This window comes from Micromys minutus (genome assembly GCF_963924665.1).
Source record: "Micromys minutus genome assembly, chromosome: 25".
NCBI lineage: Eukaryota > Metazoa > Chordata > Mammalia > Rodentia > Muridae > Micromys > Micromys minutus.
Window position 1 is genome coordinate 39,370,493 of NC_137960.1, and position 16,296 is coordinate 39,386,788.

A 16,296-nucleotide genomic window follows, 5' to 3' on the forward strand; every position below is an offset into this window, starting at 1 on the left:
TCTGAATTTTCAAAGTCATGGAGTTGATGACGCAGGCTGACTGACTTCTGCCTGTATCCAGGATTAAGAGAACAAAGTAGCAATGCAGAGGGGTGAGCGTGGGTGAGCGTGGTCCAGGAAACTCACATCTGTCTTCCAGGCCACAGGAAAAGATCAATGTGATTCCTGGTGACATGACTTAGGAGACTCCTTAAACTGTTTAGGAGGTAAAATCAGTGGGGCTGGGTTCCAGATTTAAAGTGGAACCAAGGAAGAAAGAGGGCCTAGGATGTCACCCCGAGTCCCCTAGCTCAGGCAAGTAAATGGTGACAGTGCTTCCTTTCTTTGCTAATTTTCTATTAGTACTAAGTGTCAGGGATGTGCACATGCTAAGGCTCTCACATGGAAGTCAGTTCTGAGTGTCAGGGATGTGCACATGCTAAGGCTCTCATGTGGAAGTCAGAGGAAAACTTTCTGGATTGCTTCTTTCCTTCTACCCTCTTGTTTCTGCCACACTGTGTGTCAGGGCTAGCTGGCCTGCCAGCTTCTAGACAGTTCTCCTGGTCTGCCTGTTAACTCACAGGAGAGCTGGATTAAAGGTGCAGGCCAAAAATTTGGTGTTACCTTTTCCTGTGGGTTCTAGGAAGGGGACTCAGGTCATCGGACATGAGTGGCCAGTGCTTTGCCTGCTGAGCCATCTGAAAGGTATTGGTTAGAGCTGCAGACGTGGCTTCCTGGCTAAAAGCACTTGTTGCTCTTGCAGAGGACAGGAGTTCAGTTCCTAACACCTACATGGTGGCTCAAGACCATCCATGACTCCAGTTCCAGGGGACTGGATGCCCTCCTCTGGCTTCTGTGAACTTCAGCCATGCATGTGGTACACACACATACATTCAGACAAAGCACTCACGTGCAAACAACAAAACAAATATGTTTCAAAATTTTAAAGGCATTTGTTAATGGAAAATTCAAGGTTACTCAGGAAGCCACTAGGGAGGGTCCCATGAGACTTCAAGGGTGTGGGTGACACTCTGTTAGGTCAGGTCCCTGGGTTTCTGTGCATCCTTAAACCAAATACAGATACACGTTTGTCTATAAGCCTGCGACAAAGAGACTGCCAAGAAGTGATGTGCTGTTGGTATCTGAAGGAGGAAAAAGAGTTGAGGCCAGGGTCTGGAATATAGGCAAGAAACAATTAAAATACCAGCATGCCTCTTAAAATAACAAGGAACACTCTAGAAGACCAGATCCCACAGCCTCTCCTCCCCCCACCCTGCATTACCCTCTCCTCCCCGACATTTTATTCTCACCCTTAATGAAGCTCTTCTTTTAAAGGGGTACCTTTACTTCCCTGCCCCGACATGTCTGACTCTACCCATCAGTCTACTGCTCTCCCTCCCATCTCCAGGCCCCATCGGGATCCCAAACCACTTTCTTCTGATGATCTGCATCTTCTGAAGGGAATTATATGTCAGCTTCCTTTCCCCAGGCTGACTGCTGCTCCATCTATATCATTATGTCCTTATCATTAGATTTAATGGAAACATGGTGGGCGGGGAAGGCAAACAGAGCTGATGTCTAAAGTGATTCTCGAGCTAGGCAGATGTGCATTTAAAAGCTGACTTTGCCTCAGGAGCTGGCAGGCAGGACCCACATCCCTCCTCAAACCTCAATATCCTCAGCTGTGAAACAGGGACAAAAATAGATGGTCAAGACATTAAGCGTCATAAAATATGTAGCACTCAGTGTGAGGCCACCATCTAATTTCTCTCCTTCCTTACCACAGGTTCCCTCCCTCCTGACCCACGCCTTCCTCCCTCCTACACAGCCCAGGCTAAAATCAGCACCTCTGCTCTTTTTCCTGATGAGTTATTTATAAGTTATTCTGGCCACCTGGGAGCGGTAGGCGGCTCCTGGGGTTGGGTGCTGGGCCTGCGGTGGCCCGGTGGCTCTCCTTCACACATGGTGTGCCTCTGGCTTAGTGGGATCTTGTCTGTGCTGTGGGTCCTCCCTTTTCTTTCACACTGCAGGAGTTTTCAGCCTCGGCCTCGAAGTTTGCTGTCCACTGATGGAAGAGTCTTCCTCAATTTGTGGTTTATTCCCCATCCGTCCGAAGTGCTGTTTATGTTCAAAACTCTGCCGGAAGAGGTTTGTCGTGGTTTTTTGTTTCAGTTTGGCTTTTTTTTTTTTTTTTTTTTTTTTGGTGTGGATATATACCAGTGTGGAGACTGGCCGTGTTTTAAGCTCTTGGGTTCATCACATGGAGAGAGTGATTTTTCCGTGGTATCTAATCACCGAGACCTCTTCACAGCTCCTGGATACTTTGCTACCTTGTTGGCAATTTCTCTTGCTCGTGAGACTCATTTTATGAGTTTTATTTTTTTTTCCACGTCATTGATGAACACGAATTTGGGATTTTAATATCCCTTATTCATTCTCCTTCCTCTCAGCCCGTCTGTAAAACCCCACTTTTGTTAGCCCTGAAGCTATCAGAAGGTGCTAGCCACTCACTGCATTTTGTTAGATTTTGACACTGTCTTATGATAAAGCCCAGGCTGATCTTGAACATGAGATTACTGTGCTGCACCTTCCCGAGACTGGTAAGGCTACGGTACGCAACACTGTATCCTGTCCAGCTTCCCGGGACTGGTAGGGCTACGGTACGCAACACTGTATCCAGCTGCCTGCTGGGGGACGTTTGGTTTTTGTTTTGCTTTGTTTTGATGAATTTTTTAGGAGTCACATTAGTAATCCCCGACTGAGCTTCTATAACCAAGACATGGGTGTTTGTCATCTTAAAGAAAATTCAGAATATTCCCCAAATGCCATATTCAGCATCACAGTTCAGCAATGAAGTCCAGAATTCATAGATGGAATTTAGTATATCGGTCAGGTTGGCCTTGAACCTGCATCTGTTCTGCTGCCAGTGCCTTCCAAGTGTCAGACAACAGGTTTTTGTACCACCACATCTTACAAGTTGCAGTTTTGAAGGGTTTGCTCTCTGTAAGAAAATTGGTGTGAAAATAAAAACCTTTGCTGACCTATGGTGCTGAACATGGCCTTTGGGGAATATTCTGAATTTTTTTTTTAAGGCTACAAACACCCATGTCCCAGTTACAGATGCTCAGGACAGGACTGCCTAAGGGAGAGTCCCTGTTGTGACCCTCGTGATTCACTGCTAGTCTGAAATAAGCATTCTGTAGCGTGTTCACAGCTGTGATGACTTTAAACCGACAGAAACATGGTGCTTTAACCCCCACAGCAGTGCCTTTGTCTCAGCGGGGCAATGTTCAGGGATAGGTTTGTTGTTTTATTTCCCTGGGTTCACTGAGAAACTGTATATTTAAGCAAGTTTCTGTGCTCCATCAGCCAATGATCAAGAATAGATATTATAGGTAACTTATGATGGTTAAAGTTGACAGAAGGCTCTATGCAGGTCACACACATGATGGTATCACAGCATCCTGAGGCCGAGGATACAGTACCCATGGAGGTGCCATGGCTAAGGGACCACTGTATGCTTGTGTAAATGTATTTCCTTAGTCACACTCAATGCTGCATAGGCCTCTTAGGAAGTTCCTAAAACCTATTCTGTGTGTTGCTTTTTATTCACAGGAAGCTTCTAGAGCCCTAAAACTGACTCTGCAGCTCGTAGCTGCTCTCCATGACATCGTGGCCTACATTTTCAGTTTTGCCAGACTTGGCAGTTGCCCGCCATGCTTCGACCTTCCTCTAAGTCCTAACCCTTTGAGGAGAGACTGGGGAGGAGCTGAGGGCATCAGTAAGTAACTAACAGTCACTATTAGCATCATCAGACTTGTTGAGTGGCAACTCTGAGACGTGGTTAATATTGGAAACCCAGAAGTGTATCTCCTGTGACAGCAATAGGAGGAACTCAGGAAAAGCCCCGTTATAAACTCTCCACTGTGCATTCGGCTGGTCAGCTCCACAGTCACAGGCTCACCAGAAAGTACACAGAGTTGGAAGTCCAGAGGCCCAGCTTGAACCTCGCCCCTGCCAGTAGATGTGAGGCCCTCTACATCTCTTAGACCATCTATAAAATGGGGTGATGGGAACCCCTAACCCTGGAAGTGTACAAGCAGTTCCTGATCTCAGTGACCTAGCAACTGCTTACGTCATCACCTGCCTGTGCCAGGTGGCTGCTGGATAAAAGGGCTGACAGCCACCCTAGCGCTCTCTCTCTCTCTCTCTGTCTCTCTGTCTCTCTCTCTCTCTCTCTCTCTCTCTCTCTCTCTCTCGTCTTTTTCCTCCTTCTGTTCTGCCTCTCTCTGCCTCCCTGTCTGTATGGTAACTTCTTAGGTCTCTTGTAAGACTAGTGAACCCACTGGAGAGCTGATCTCAAATAAACCTTCTTTTTATACTTTTAATTCAGCTCGAATTTACTTATTTTGTTTGCAGAAAAACCTTTTCGTGTCACAGAGCTATCCTCTGGCTTGGAATCTGTTAAAGGATACTTAAGGCCACTCTAAAGATTAGTTTTGATTCTGTTTCCTTCTTCCTTGTAACCCACGTGATGAGGTCCTACCCAAGCATTCACGGGAAGAAGCTGATAGTCTTGATAGCTCAGAGCCATCTGACTGTGATAAAGATAAGGGGGATTTTAGTTTCCTATTCTAATCAGTGAAGGAGCATTAGGTTATAGGATGGTATCGTAATGTGTCTGGTATTGATAAGAGACTATGTAATAGATGTCGGAGAGATCATTCTGACAGTGAAGTGCACACTGTGTGATCACAAAGACTTGAGACCACATTAAGAAAAGCTTGAGATCTGAATGCTTGGGAGGCACAGGCAGGTACATCTCTGGGGCTCCTTAGCCACCCTATCCAGCCTAATTGGAGAACCTCTGAGCAATAAGAAACGCTGTTTGAAAAATAGGGCTGATGGCACTTGAAGAACAACACCCAAGGTGACCTCTTACCCATGCACACATGTGTACACACATTTACAAACTCATACACTCATGCCTACATGGACATACTAACACTGTGTGTGTGTGTGTGTGTGTGTGTGTGTGTGTGTGTGTGTGTGTGCGTGTGTGTGTTGGGAGCATGAGGGTATAGGTCACAGGTATGTGGTGCCCGTGGAGGCCAGAAGTGGGTGTCCGATTCTCTGGGGCTGAAACTACGGGCAGTTGTGAGTTATCTAGCATGGGAGCTAGGAACTGAACTCAGGCCCAGGAGAAGAGCAGCAATCATGCTTAACCACTGAGTCGTCCCTCCAGCCTCAGCAGTAGAACCTTAAAGTAACCAGAGTATATTAGACGCAGAGAGTGTTTTCTTTTAGTACTTTGCCTTATACAAATTCCATCACTGGGTGTGTTGTTGATAGTGGTCAATTAAAATCAAGTTTCTGGTAGCCAGGAATTTTTAAAACTGGGGATGAGCCTAAGAAATGAGGTGATAGGCCTGTTTAGACTCATTGATTTTAAAAAGCAAGTGTGAGTGATATGAGTCTTTCCCCTTCCAGTTGTGACTTAAAGAAACACTTTTGAAAGAGACCCTAGATTTGTATTGTGCACACAGAAGATATTCTAATGTAGGGCACAGGAAGGGGCAGAGGGGAGTTGCAGGAGGCTGCTGAGAGTCTAGCTGAGATGAAGAAACAGGAAGAAGGCTGCTGTTGGTACCACCTCAGCATGAAGTTTGGCACAGTCACCGGCTAATGACCTCAACTGGAAACAAGCAAGTCTGGAAGGCACACATCACGAGATGAAAGCCACGACAAACTGTCCTGATTAATACATTATTTTGCATCGAGGATCAGCAGAGATGAGAAAACCACCAGAGTTGAGTCCTCGCTACTGAAGGACGGCAGCCCTGGGTTTTCTGAGGTGTCAGTTCAAGGCTGCACACTTCGATTGTTGCAAGTGAAGAGGAAAAATGTGCTCAGGGGAATATGTGCAGAGTTTTCGTGCTCTGATTTGCTGAAAATGGATGAAGAGCAAATTAAGTGAAAGAGAAAAATCCCACTAAGATAATCACCCTCCTAAAAAGGCTGCTTGGCTTGTTTAGCTCCTGGCCCAGATCCTAGAGGAGGCAGGAAAACCAAGGCAGAAGATAAAATTGAGTTGGGCCCTTTATCAGTGGTAGATTAAGTGACTTTTGTAGACTTCCACACTTTAAAATGTCTTGCAAAGTTCTGGATATGAGCTTATGGCCCTCTCCTATGACCAAAAGAAGCCATCATAATGAACTGAGCTTCTGTGGACCCTGTCAAGTTCTCCCCTTTCCTGACAACCAGCCTTTCCTTGGATCAGTGTGAAGCATGGGGGGGGGGGGACACATAGTAGGGTATTTATACTGGATTTTCTTTGCCAAAGATCCAAAGACCAGTTTGAGCCGAAACACAATAAATCTACTCTCCCTCCTTGTTCTCATCCTCTGTGTGTGTGGAGTGGGAGGGCTCCTACCAGATCCCTCCTCCTGAAAACAGGCAGATCTCCCTTGCTTTCCTGGGTCCTCTGCTCACCATCCACTCCATTAGCAATCCCAGACGGCTTTCCCTGCCTCACTCCCCACAAGCGTCCTGTCCCTAGCCAAGGGTGAAACAGAACCTAGATGGTGAAGTTGGAAGGTAGGAGGCAAGAGAGAGGCGGTCCTCACCAGGACAGGTGCACTGTGACAAGCCACGTGTTAATGCCACAGTCACACAGACCCTCTTTCTGCCTCTCAAGTCCTGGGATCGAGGGTGTGGTTTGCCACCACACCTGGCTTTATTTGTATTTTGATCTGTGACACTTTAATTGTGTTCTAAAAATATAATAGGTTTCTTTATTCACTTCGATGTCACATGTATTTCAGTTGTCTCCTGTCCTTCAGGCCTCTTTGTCCTGTTCTCACGATATCCTTCCCAGTTTGGAGGTCTGTGCCCATGCTCACAGATGCACACACAGACACACAGTACACATTTAACACTTACACATTTTAATATGTTAATATATAATATATAACTAATATATATTAAAATCTAGGCTTTGCGTATGAGAGAGACCATGTGATATTTGTCTTTCTGAGTATGGGTTACCTTAGCTAATGTAGTAATTTCTGAATCCATTTTTTTTATTTTTCTTTTTTTGCAAATTTCATGTTTTTCCATAGCTGAATAAGATTATGCATATTTGTCACGTTTTCATTTTCTGCTCATCTATTGGCCAATAGCTGATTCCACATCCCCACTATTATGAACAGGGCATCCGTGAACATGACTTTCAAGTCTCTATGGTAGAATGCAGGGTTCTTTGGGTATATCCTCATGTGCAGTGCAGCTGGGTTATAGGTAGTTCTAATTTAAACATTTTGAGTAACCTCATACTGATGTACACAGTGGCTGTTCCTGTTTACTCCCCTTATTTTCGCCAGCACTTATTGTTACTTGTTTTCTTAATGTTAGCAATTATGACTAGGGTGAAATTGATTGCTAGTATAGTTTTAACTTGCATTTCCCAGGTGGCTAAAGATGTTCATTATAATTTTTTAAAAACATTTATTGCCCATTTATTTTTCTCCTTTTAAGAACTGTGCTCGGTCTAGTCACTGGTCTATTAATTGGCAGTGGGGTTTCTCAGTTTTGCAGTTTATATATTGCAGACACTACCCTGCCCCCATCTGCAGTGTGACTGGTAAAGATCTCCACCTTCTGTGGGCCGCTTGCTTTGCTGATGCCTCCCTTTGCTGGGCAGGTTCTTTTTTTTTTTTTTTTTAACAACTTTATTTTACAAAACAAAGATAAATGTACAGATTTAAGCATTGTTTGCATAAAATTATACAATACATTTTTGTCAGTACTTTTTTTTCAGATTTTAAAATAATTTTTACATAAAACTGTATGAATATATTTTTAGTCAGTACTTGATTTTTTAAAGGTTTGATAGTATGCATTGAAAACTTAATAGTTAAAATAAGCATAAAGTACATGTAAAACAAAATGTAACTTGGAAATAGTCAAAGTTTTCTTGTTGTATAGAGATTTTTTTGTTTTCTTTTGTTTTGTTTTCTTTTTTTTAACGACTTTATTTTGCAAAACAAAGATAAATGTACAGATTTTAAACATTTTTTGCTTAAAATTATACATTTTTGTCAGTACTGTTTTTTCAGACATTAAAATAAATTTTACATAAAACCATGTGAATATATTTTTTAGTCAGTACTTGATTTTTTTCAAGGGCTTGACAGTATGCATTGAAAACCTACTAGTTACAATAAGCGTAAAGTACATGTAAAACAAAACGCAACATGGAAATAGTCAAAGTCTTCTTGTTTTGTGAATATATGTATATTTTTTGTTTTCTTTATTTCTTGGACTTCATACAGTCTGTGAGTTGTTTCTGGGGGAGTGCAAGCCTCTGGGGTTAGCATCCCACTATCAGTGACTGCATATTATGTCTGTTGTTTTGTGACTGGGTTATCTCACTCAGGATGATATTCTCTAGATGCAGCCATCTTCTTAAGAATTTGGTTAAGTCATTGTTTCTGGTGGCTGAGTAGTATTCCATTGTGTATATGTACCACAATTTTTGTATCCATTCGTCTTCTGAAGGACATCTGGGTTCCTTCCAGCTTCTGGCTATTATAAATAGAGCCGCTATGAACATTGTGGTGCATATATCTTTGTTGTGTATTAAAGTGTCTCTGGGGTATATGCCCAGAAGTGGAATAGCTGGGCCTTCAGGTAGTACTATATCCAATTTTCTGAGGTATCACCAGACAGATTTCCAGAGTGGTTGTATTAGCTTGCAACCCCGCTGGACAGGTTCTTAGCATCACATAACCCGTTTGTCAGCTCTTGTGTGTGTGGGGCTCCTGTTCAGCCCTTGCCTGTGCTTCCTGCCCAGGCTCTGCTGGCTGGAATTCCTCCAGCGGTTTCAGTGACTCAAGTTTTTAACTCAGGCCTTTGTCCAGTTTTAGTTGATTTTGTCAGCACGCAAGTGTTTTGATCACAAGCAAAAGAGAACCGCACAATAGACATGCTAAGATGAAGAAAATCACCATGAGCCAAGCACTCCAAGGGTCCTGTTCATATTTACCGCCGCTCCTTGTAACCTGGGCCCAAATACTTTATAAATTTACATTCCAACAGTGCTTTGATCATAGGGAGGTGGGCTTTTTGTTCTTTTACAAGTTACCACAGACGACTGCAAACATTTTTGTTTGGTTGCCACTTGCCTGAAGATGTGTTGCTTATAGACCAAAACCACAAGCCATAAACAAATGGCTCAGTGGCCACCTCCACTCCTGCAACAACACCCCAAAAGTTCTGCAGTTTGTGTTCCTGACACTGCCCTTCCACTGGGAACTCCTTGGTAGCCCAATGGAGCCGTCACATTTAGAGGACTTTTTTATTTTATTTTAAATGTGATGACTGGACCCAATTATTTGGGACAAGGGGAAAACCCCAACAATAAACCGGGCATGGAATCGACTGCTCGTCTTTCCCAAAGTCACAAGGAAAGGTTACAAGTACCAACAGCCATTCTCAGGCCTGGAACGACCCTGGTCAAACTCACACAGACAGCTTCCTTTTTATTCCCATAATCCTCTGCTTTCCTGGTGTGCAAAGGGCTGAGGAGACCCAGCACTAGCCAGGTAGGAAGAAGGCTGCTTGGGTCTGGAGTTGCCACTGACAGAGAGAGGGAGAGAGGGAGAGAGGGAGGGAGAGAGAGAAGGAGAGAGAGAGAGAGGGAGAGAGAGAGAGAGAGAGAGAGAGAGAGAGAGAGAGAGAGAGAGAAGCAGAGGAGCATCCTCATCAATGCCCTGAGCAATGCCTGTCTTGGGCTGCCATGAAGGACCAGTGACCAGAGCTTCACAGCCTCTCCTATAGTCTCCACCCTCAGCGGAAGCTGACAAACGTTTCTGGACAGCTCATATTCAGATAGCCCTGAACACACAGGCCTGACAGGCTCCCGCGTGTTTGTTTGTTTGTTTGTTTGTTTGTTTGCTGAGCTCTCCTATGTCATCTGACTCCTTCCCTCCTTGAGCCAAGCGCAGAAGGCCAGGTACAGGCCAGTTCCTCAACCCAGCCCGGGTGCTCCAAAAGACCGGTATTTCCAGCCTCATCTGGAGCTTGAACACACTTATTCTAAGGATCCCTCTCTTGTAGCAAAGTTTCGATTTCTGAAATGGCTCAAATCTTCTGAAAGTTTATATATGGATACGTATACACATATATGTGTGTACAAGTATGTCTATGTGCCATATCTTAGTACTGGCTTTATGACTCTTGAGTCTTTCAGTCCACACAGTGGTGACAAAGGGAAGTCGGTTCTCTTGGCATGACAATAAAAATGAACGTGGCTTCTGGCGGACAGTAAGTTGAAGTCACTAGTGGGTATTCTGAGGGCCTCCTCATCCTGTGCCATTTCTGTTTTGAGACCAGGGCTTTGCCGATTTCAAGCTTCCAACAGTATGTTCTTACTATGCTAAAGCCAGGGTGCTTCTATCTCCCAGAGGGAGGAAGGAAGGGAAGCTAAATCAGACCTTGGTTTCTAGAGCTGCTGGTCTTGCAAAACATATAATAAGCACGTCCACAAACAAAGGAAGTCTGGGTGACAAGCTGGTCCTGGACGGGAAAGGCAAGTCTGATGGCTTGGCTTCCGCAGGCTGTATTTCACAGTCTGACTAGTGTTGCCTGCTTTCTAGGGACTGAACTTCAAGAGCTGCAGAAGATGATTGACAGTCTCCAGAGCCCCCAGGACCCGAGCCAGGTGGCGCAGGCCCTCCTCCTCCGCAGGGAGGTGAAACTGCTGCAGTTCGATGCAGCCATGAGACAACTCCTCCGGTAAGGGCTGGAAAAGGGCTGTTCCTGCCAACTAGATTCCGCTGAGCAGGTGTCCGCAGAGGCCCGTTCAGGGAGGCCACGGTTAGCAAGATTAGATAACCAGCCTGAAGTAGCGCTGCAGATAGATCCGGCACACTGGCTACCAAACCTTGCAAAGCCTGCCCTGGTATTCCTGAGGATTTTCAAGACAGTTTGCAAATAGCCCATGTAACAATCACTACTTTTAATCTACAGTTTGGATCATAGGGATTAAAGCTTTTGTATTTCTGAAGATCATTATTCTGAAGAGTTCATTCCCCCTTTTCCACTCTTCCTTTCAAAGGGACAGCGTTTACTGTTCATCTGAGGACAGGACTGGTCACAAGAGTTGCTGTTTAAATAAACTCTACCTCCATCTTGTAGGACGCGTCTCAAGTTTGCTGCATACAAAAGTTTTATTTGGCTGATTAATCAGGATTTTATTGGATTTGGATTGAGTTTGGATTACTATTCATGCTTCCAGAAAATCTTTTATATGAGAAAGAAAGAGAGTCAGGCTGAGGACCCCTGGATTTGTGTAGGTGTGTGCGGGTTTGGAGGCACCTGTTTTTTACTACAGTAAGGGGCAGCAACAACAAAGCTGTCGCTGGGGAAATCCTGAAACCCACAAAGTAGCCAAAGCAGGCCTTGAACTTGGGATCTTCCTGTCTCAGCCTCCTGAGTGGCCAGCCTATTCACAATTCTGATTATCCTTTTGTTTTGTTTTGAAAGAAAGTCTTAACTTGTAGCCCTTGTTGTCTGGAACTTGATCTGTAAACAGAGCAGCCTTGAGTTTACAGTGCTCAGGCCACCCTGTCCCCAACCAGCCCAGTTCATCACCAGTGTGAGTATCCAGCCAAGAAGGGCTCCAAAGGGCGGGACCAGAGAATTACAAGTGTTTCCCACCCTTAGCACGAAGCTTCCATAGACAACAGAGGTAGGGGGTTATATCGAATGAACATATTTTTTTACTTTGCATTTGCTTTTTTTCTGCCAACAATTCTTGGATTTAGAATATAAATTTAGTGGCACATAAAGCTTCATGACTTTCTTACTTCTTATTGACAAACAGCGTTGGATCTGTAGCTTAGTTTAGTCTGTGGGCTGTAAAGTATGTGACCACTGGATGGGCACCGAGACGGCCACTGAGTTGACCTCTGTACTATGAACACCTAAGGGTTGGCCTTTTCCTCCATTTTGGCTTGGTTCCAGACATACAGGGTCCTGTCTGGTTCCAGTTTATAGAAACCACTCTGCTTCCTGACAGTTGCCCTCAGGGTGTGGCCAGGAATGGGGCTGGAGACTGAGTGTTCTGCTCTCTATGTCTTTCTCAGAAGAAACTGTTGGGTTTCAGACCTGGGACAAGGGGTTAACTTCCAAAGCAGACCTGGTCTCCAAGTTCTCCCAGCATCCCTCAGGCTCCATCTGTTACAGGCTGTGGCTGGCATACCCTGTCTTCTACCCTGAACCCTCTAGTCAAGGGGCTGGGCTTCCTCAGAGGCTCTTCCCTATGTAATCCAGACATGTTAGTCTCTCTTTCTCTCCCTCTCTCTACATTTCTTTCTCTCTACATGCACTCTTTCTTTCTCTTCCTTCTCCCTGTCTCCCTGCCTGAATGGTGACTTCCATGACCCACCCTGTGAGTTCAGTGAACCCACCCAAGAGGTGACCCCAATACACCCGCCTTTCATGTTTTGCAGTTCGGCTTGAATTGGCTTATTTCATCAGTGGAGGTAACCTATCAGAAACCACCCAGGTGGCACACCTGATGTTCTTTATTTGGACTATCTTCCTGTTTTTCTCCTCTCCAGAATGCTCCCTGTTTGAGTGTATGTGGAATTAATTACTCAGTAAAATCAGAGCCTCAATATATTTAGCTTCAAAATCTATGAACTATAGTAGTTTCTGGGCAGCTTCAAGGCAGAAGGAGACTCAGAAGAGAAGGCCAAAGTGTAGAGATAAAGGCTGAAGGGGGGTGTTGTCCTTCCCCATCATCTGAGGTAGCACTGATCCTGCAAATGAAGGGAAATGTTTAGATGTCAAGAGACAGGATGTAGGTAAACTTTCCTGGGTCACCTCAGAATTTACCAGAGCAAGCAGGGCTCTGTGACCCAGAGAAGGAGGGGAAGGTTCCATACGAGTTTGAAAAATAAAGTTCTAAACTCTTTCCTAGAATGAAGGGAACATATTTCAGCAGACTCTGGGAAACAGGAAGGATGCAGGGCCCCTAAAGTTGCCTTTCACCCTCCTACCCACATAGAAGAGACACAGGGAGGAAGTTGTCTGACATACTTTAATACTACCCTCCCCCACCTGCTCTTGAGGTCAGTAGGGGAAAACTGATAAAAAATCTGTGGCTGTCTCCTAATAGGCCAGAGTCATACTCTCTAGGGCCCAACATTTGGCTCTGTCCATTGAGAAGTAACCTAACTCCTGGTCTGTGACATGCCTGAGGGTCAAGTTTATTTGTAAGGGAGGAGAGCATCCTTCAGAGGCACCTTGTAGAATAGAATGAAATCATGGCGTAAAGAGTGTTTCTGCTCTCTGTGTGCTGTTGCCATTAGGGGAAGGAGACTTCCTTGGATTTTTTTTTGTTTGTTTGTTTGTTTTGTTTTGTTTTAATTTTGTTTCATTTTAAACTTTAGACTTATTTTTATGCTGGCCTGACTGGTTTTTAAGTGCCTCTAATCATTCAAAGGTCAACATGTGGCTTAAGACCATCTGGGGGTTTCATGAGACATGGTCTTGGCTTATGGCCATGGCCCCAGTCTCTACCATTTGAGAAGTTCAGGGCCGTAAGTGTGGCTGGCCTGTCCAGGCAGATTTTGTTATAGTCTTGCTCCCAGCGGGAAGCTTCAGCACACATTCTGAGTGGTCCTTGCTTTCTGAGGTCCAGCTGGAAAGCAGCCTGCCTGGTATCAGGTTGTTGGCAGTTCTCTCCCACGAGGCAGGGGATGCTTCCTAGGAGGCCCCAGCCATGTGTTGATAAGAAAGCATACAGGGTAGGGCAGAAACGTATGAAGAATTAAATGTTGCACGGGACTTCAGAGAGATTTGACTTTGTGATTTATTGTCAGATGGCAAATGCCCAAATCATAAATGTCTAGCCAGCCTTACATAGGTTCTAGAGATGTAATTCAGATAGCTAGGCTTGTACCCCACAGGTATTGTTTGTGAACTGTAGTAGTGTCATTGTAGGCAGACACTGATGGAGGGTGTAAACCCATTGAGGCATGCAAGTGGCCAAGCACCACCCCTAGGCTCTATCTGCCATGGTAGCCATTTTTAGCCCCCTTGAAACTTAGGTTGCTAAGTTCTGCCCTATAAAGAAAAAAAAAGCCCAAGATCAGGGCACAGAATCCCACCAATTCCTGAGTTTGCCCCATGAAGAGGCCACAAAATCACACCAATCTCAGTCCACCTTAGAAATGTTTCCCAAGAAACATTATACAAACTGTCTCCTGCCTAGTTTTTTGCAGCTTCTCTTCCCAGCAGCGGTAGCCACCTTCTTGTGTCTTATATTTCTTGTGTGAGGTTTGTTGTGTGGTATGACTTGTAGTATCCTTTGGCTCTGGACTCTGTCAGAGCTGCAACACTTACAGATCCTGGCCAGGCTTTGCCAACTGAGGGTCTGAGAGACTTGTCACAGTATTTCCAAAGTCACAATGAAACATACACTGTATACTTGCCTAAAGAAATGTAGCAAAACAAAAGTAACAGTTTTTCTTTTCTTGCCTTGTCTTTTCTCTTCTTCCATTCCTTTTTCTTTTGTTTGAACTGCAGTCTTAGAACCAGGTTGAGATGAGCTTGGGTTTGGTTGCCAAGTCTGTGGGCTATGAATTATTTTTCCTGCCTTTACAGAAAAGGAGAGAGAAGTTTTGTAACTTCCCAGAGCCTCGGTGGTTGTTCATGCTTCCTGTCTGACTCCTCATTCCTTATCCCTTCCCACAGCTCAGAGCTTGGATTAAATATTATTATAAATTTTCTTTTAAAATTGGAACATTCTAGTTAGATGTGGTTGTACATGCTTGTAATCTCAGAAGGCCGAGGGAAAAGAGTTGCTGTGAATTTGAGGCCAGCCTGGGCCACATAGTCAGTACCAGAATAGGCAGAGTGACATGTTTCCCCCCCCCCAAAAAATAGCCAGATGAAGTGAAGTTTATCTGTTATCCCAGAACTTGGGAGGTAGAAGGATCAGGAATCCTATACACAGTGAGTTCAAAGCCAGCCTAAGCTGTGTCAGATCCTGTCTCAAAGCAAAACAACAAAAAGAAGAAATAAAATAGGAAAACAATGATCTTTAGGGTTTTTATTGCTGTCATAACCCATCATGAACAAAAGCAACTAGGGAGGAAGGGTTTATTTTAGCTTACAGCTTGTACCACCATCCAGGGATGTCAGAACAGGAACTTAAGGCAGGAACCTGGAGGCAGAAACTGATGCAGGAGTGCTCTTTATGGGTTTGAACCTCACAGCTTGCTTAGCCTACTGTTTTACAGAATCCAGTACCAAAATCCAGAGACGGCACCACATTCCCACATCAATTTAAAAAAAAAATGTACCACAGGCTTGCCCACCGGCCAATCTGCTGGGAGGATTTTCTCAATCAAGATTCATTCTTCCCAGCTGACTCCAGCTTGTTTAGCATAGTAGTATAAACTTTCCACCCTTTATCCATATTTAGTAATAAATGTTTACTGGAAAAGTCTCGAATAGAGAGAGAGGGAATAAAGAAGGATCTACCCAGTGCTAAAAGGATAATTAGTTTCTTTTTCATTGCTCTGACAGAATACACGACAAAAGTCGCCTAAGAAAGGCGTATTCTGACCTACAGTTTGAGGATATGGTCCTTCATAGCAAGTGAAGTGTGAAGTGGGGGGCAGTGGAGGGGGCGGAGGCCAGAAGATGAATTCGGGTATTTACTTTGCTTTGTCCTCTTCATGTTTTATTCGGTCAGAGACCATAGCCCATGAAATGGCGCTGCACATATTTAGGGTGGTGTTGCTAGATTTGTCTTCTTTTACCCACCTTTTATCTACCCAGTTTCACCCCCCCATACTAGATAGGAGAGAAAGAAGGAAAGAGGGGGAGAGAGAAAAGAGATTCTTGACTCTAATTTCTTTGAAAAGATTTATTTGCTTATTATATATAAGTACACTGTGGCTGTATTCAGACACACCAGAAGAGGGCATCAGATCCCATTACAGATGGCTGTGAGCCACCATGTGGTTGCTGAGATTTAAACTCAGGACCTCTGAAAGAGCAGCTAGTGCTCTTAACCACTGAACCATCTCACCAGCCCCCTTGAATCTAATTTCTTTCCTTCTGTTTCTTCTTTGAGCACGCCCACAAACAGCATCCAACTGTACTCCCAACCCCCACCCGAATGCCCATCAACCATTAACCCCACCTAGCAGGAGCTCTAACATTTATATACCCTCTGAAAAGTTTCCAAAATTTCAAACACCACAAACTATTTGCAGCTGGCAAAACCACACCTCT

General features: G+C 44.5%; 1 protein-coding gene across 1 annotated transcript in view; it reads left to right on the forward strand.

Annotated features, from left to right (window-relative positions):
- LOC308437146 (uncharacterized protein) overlaps positions 1-16,296 on the forward strand; it is a gene marked incomplete at its 5' end in the record, with an annotated part of 152,625 nt that overhangs the window by 84,358 nt on the left and 51,971 nt on the right. The window contains 3 exons of the mRNA XM_080938202.1: positions 2,010-2,127; positions 3,595-3,760; positions 10,638-10,776. Coding sequence (XP_080794328.1) covers positions 2,010-2,127; positions 3,595-3,760; positions 10,638-10,776 — 423 coding nt within the window. The remainder of the gene's footprint in view (positions 1-2,009; positions 2,128-3,594; positions 3,761-10,637; positions 10,777-16,296) is intronic.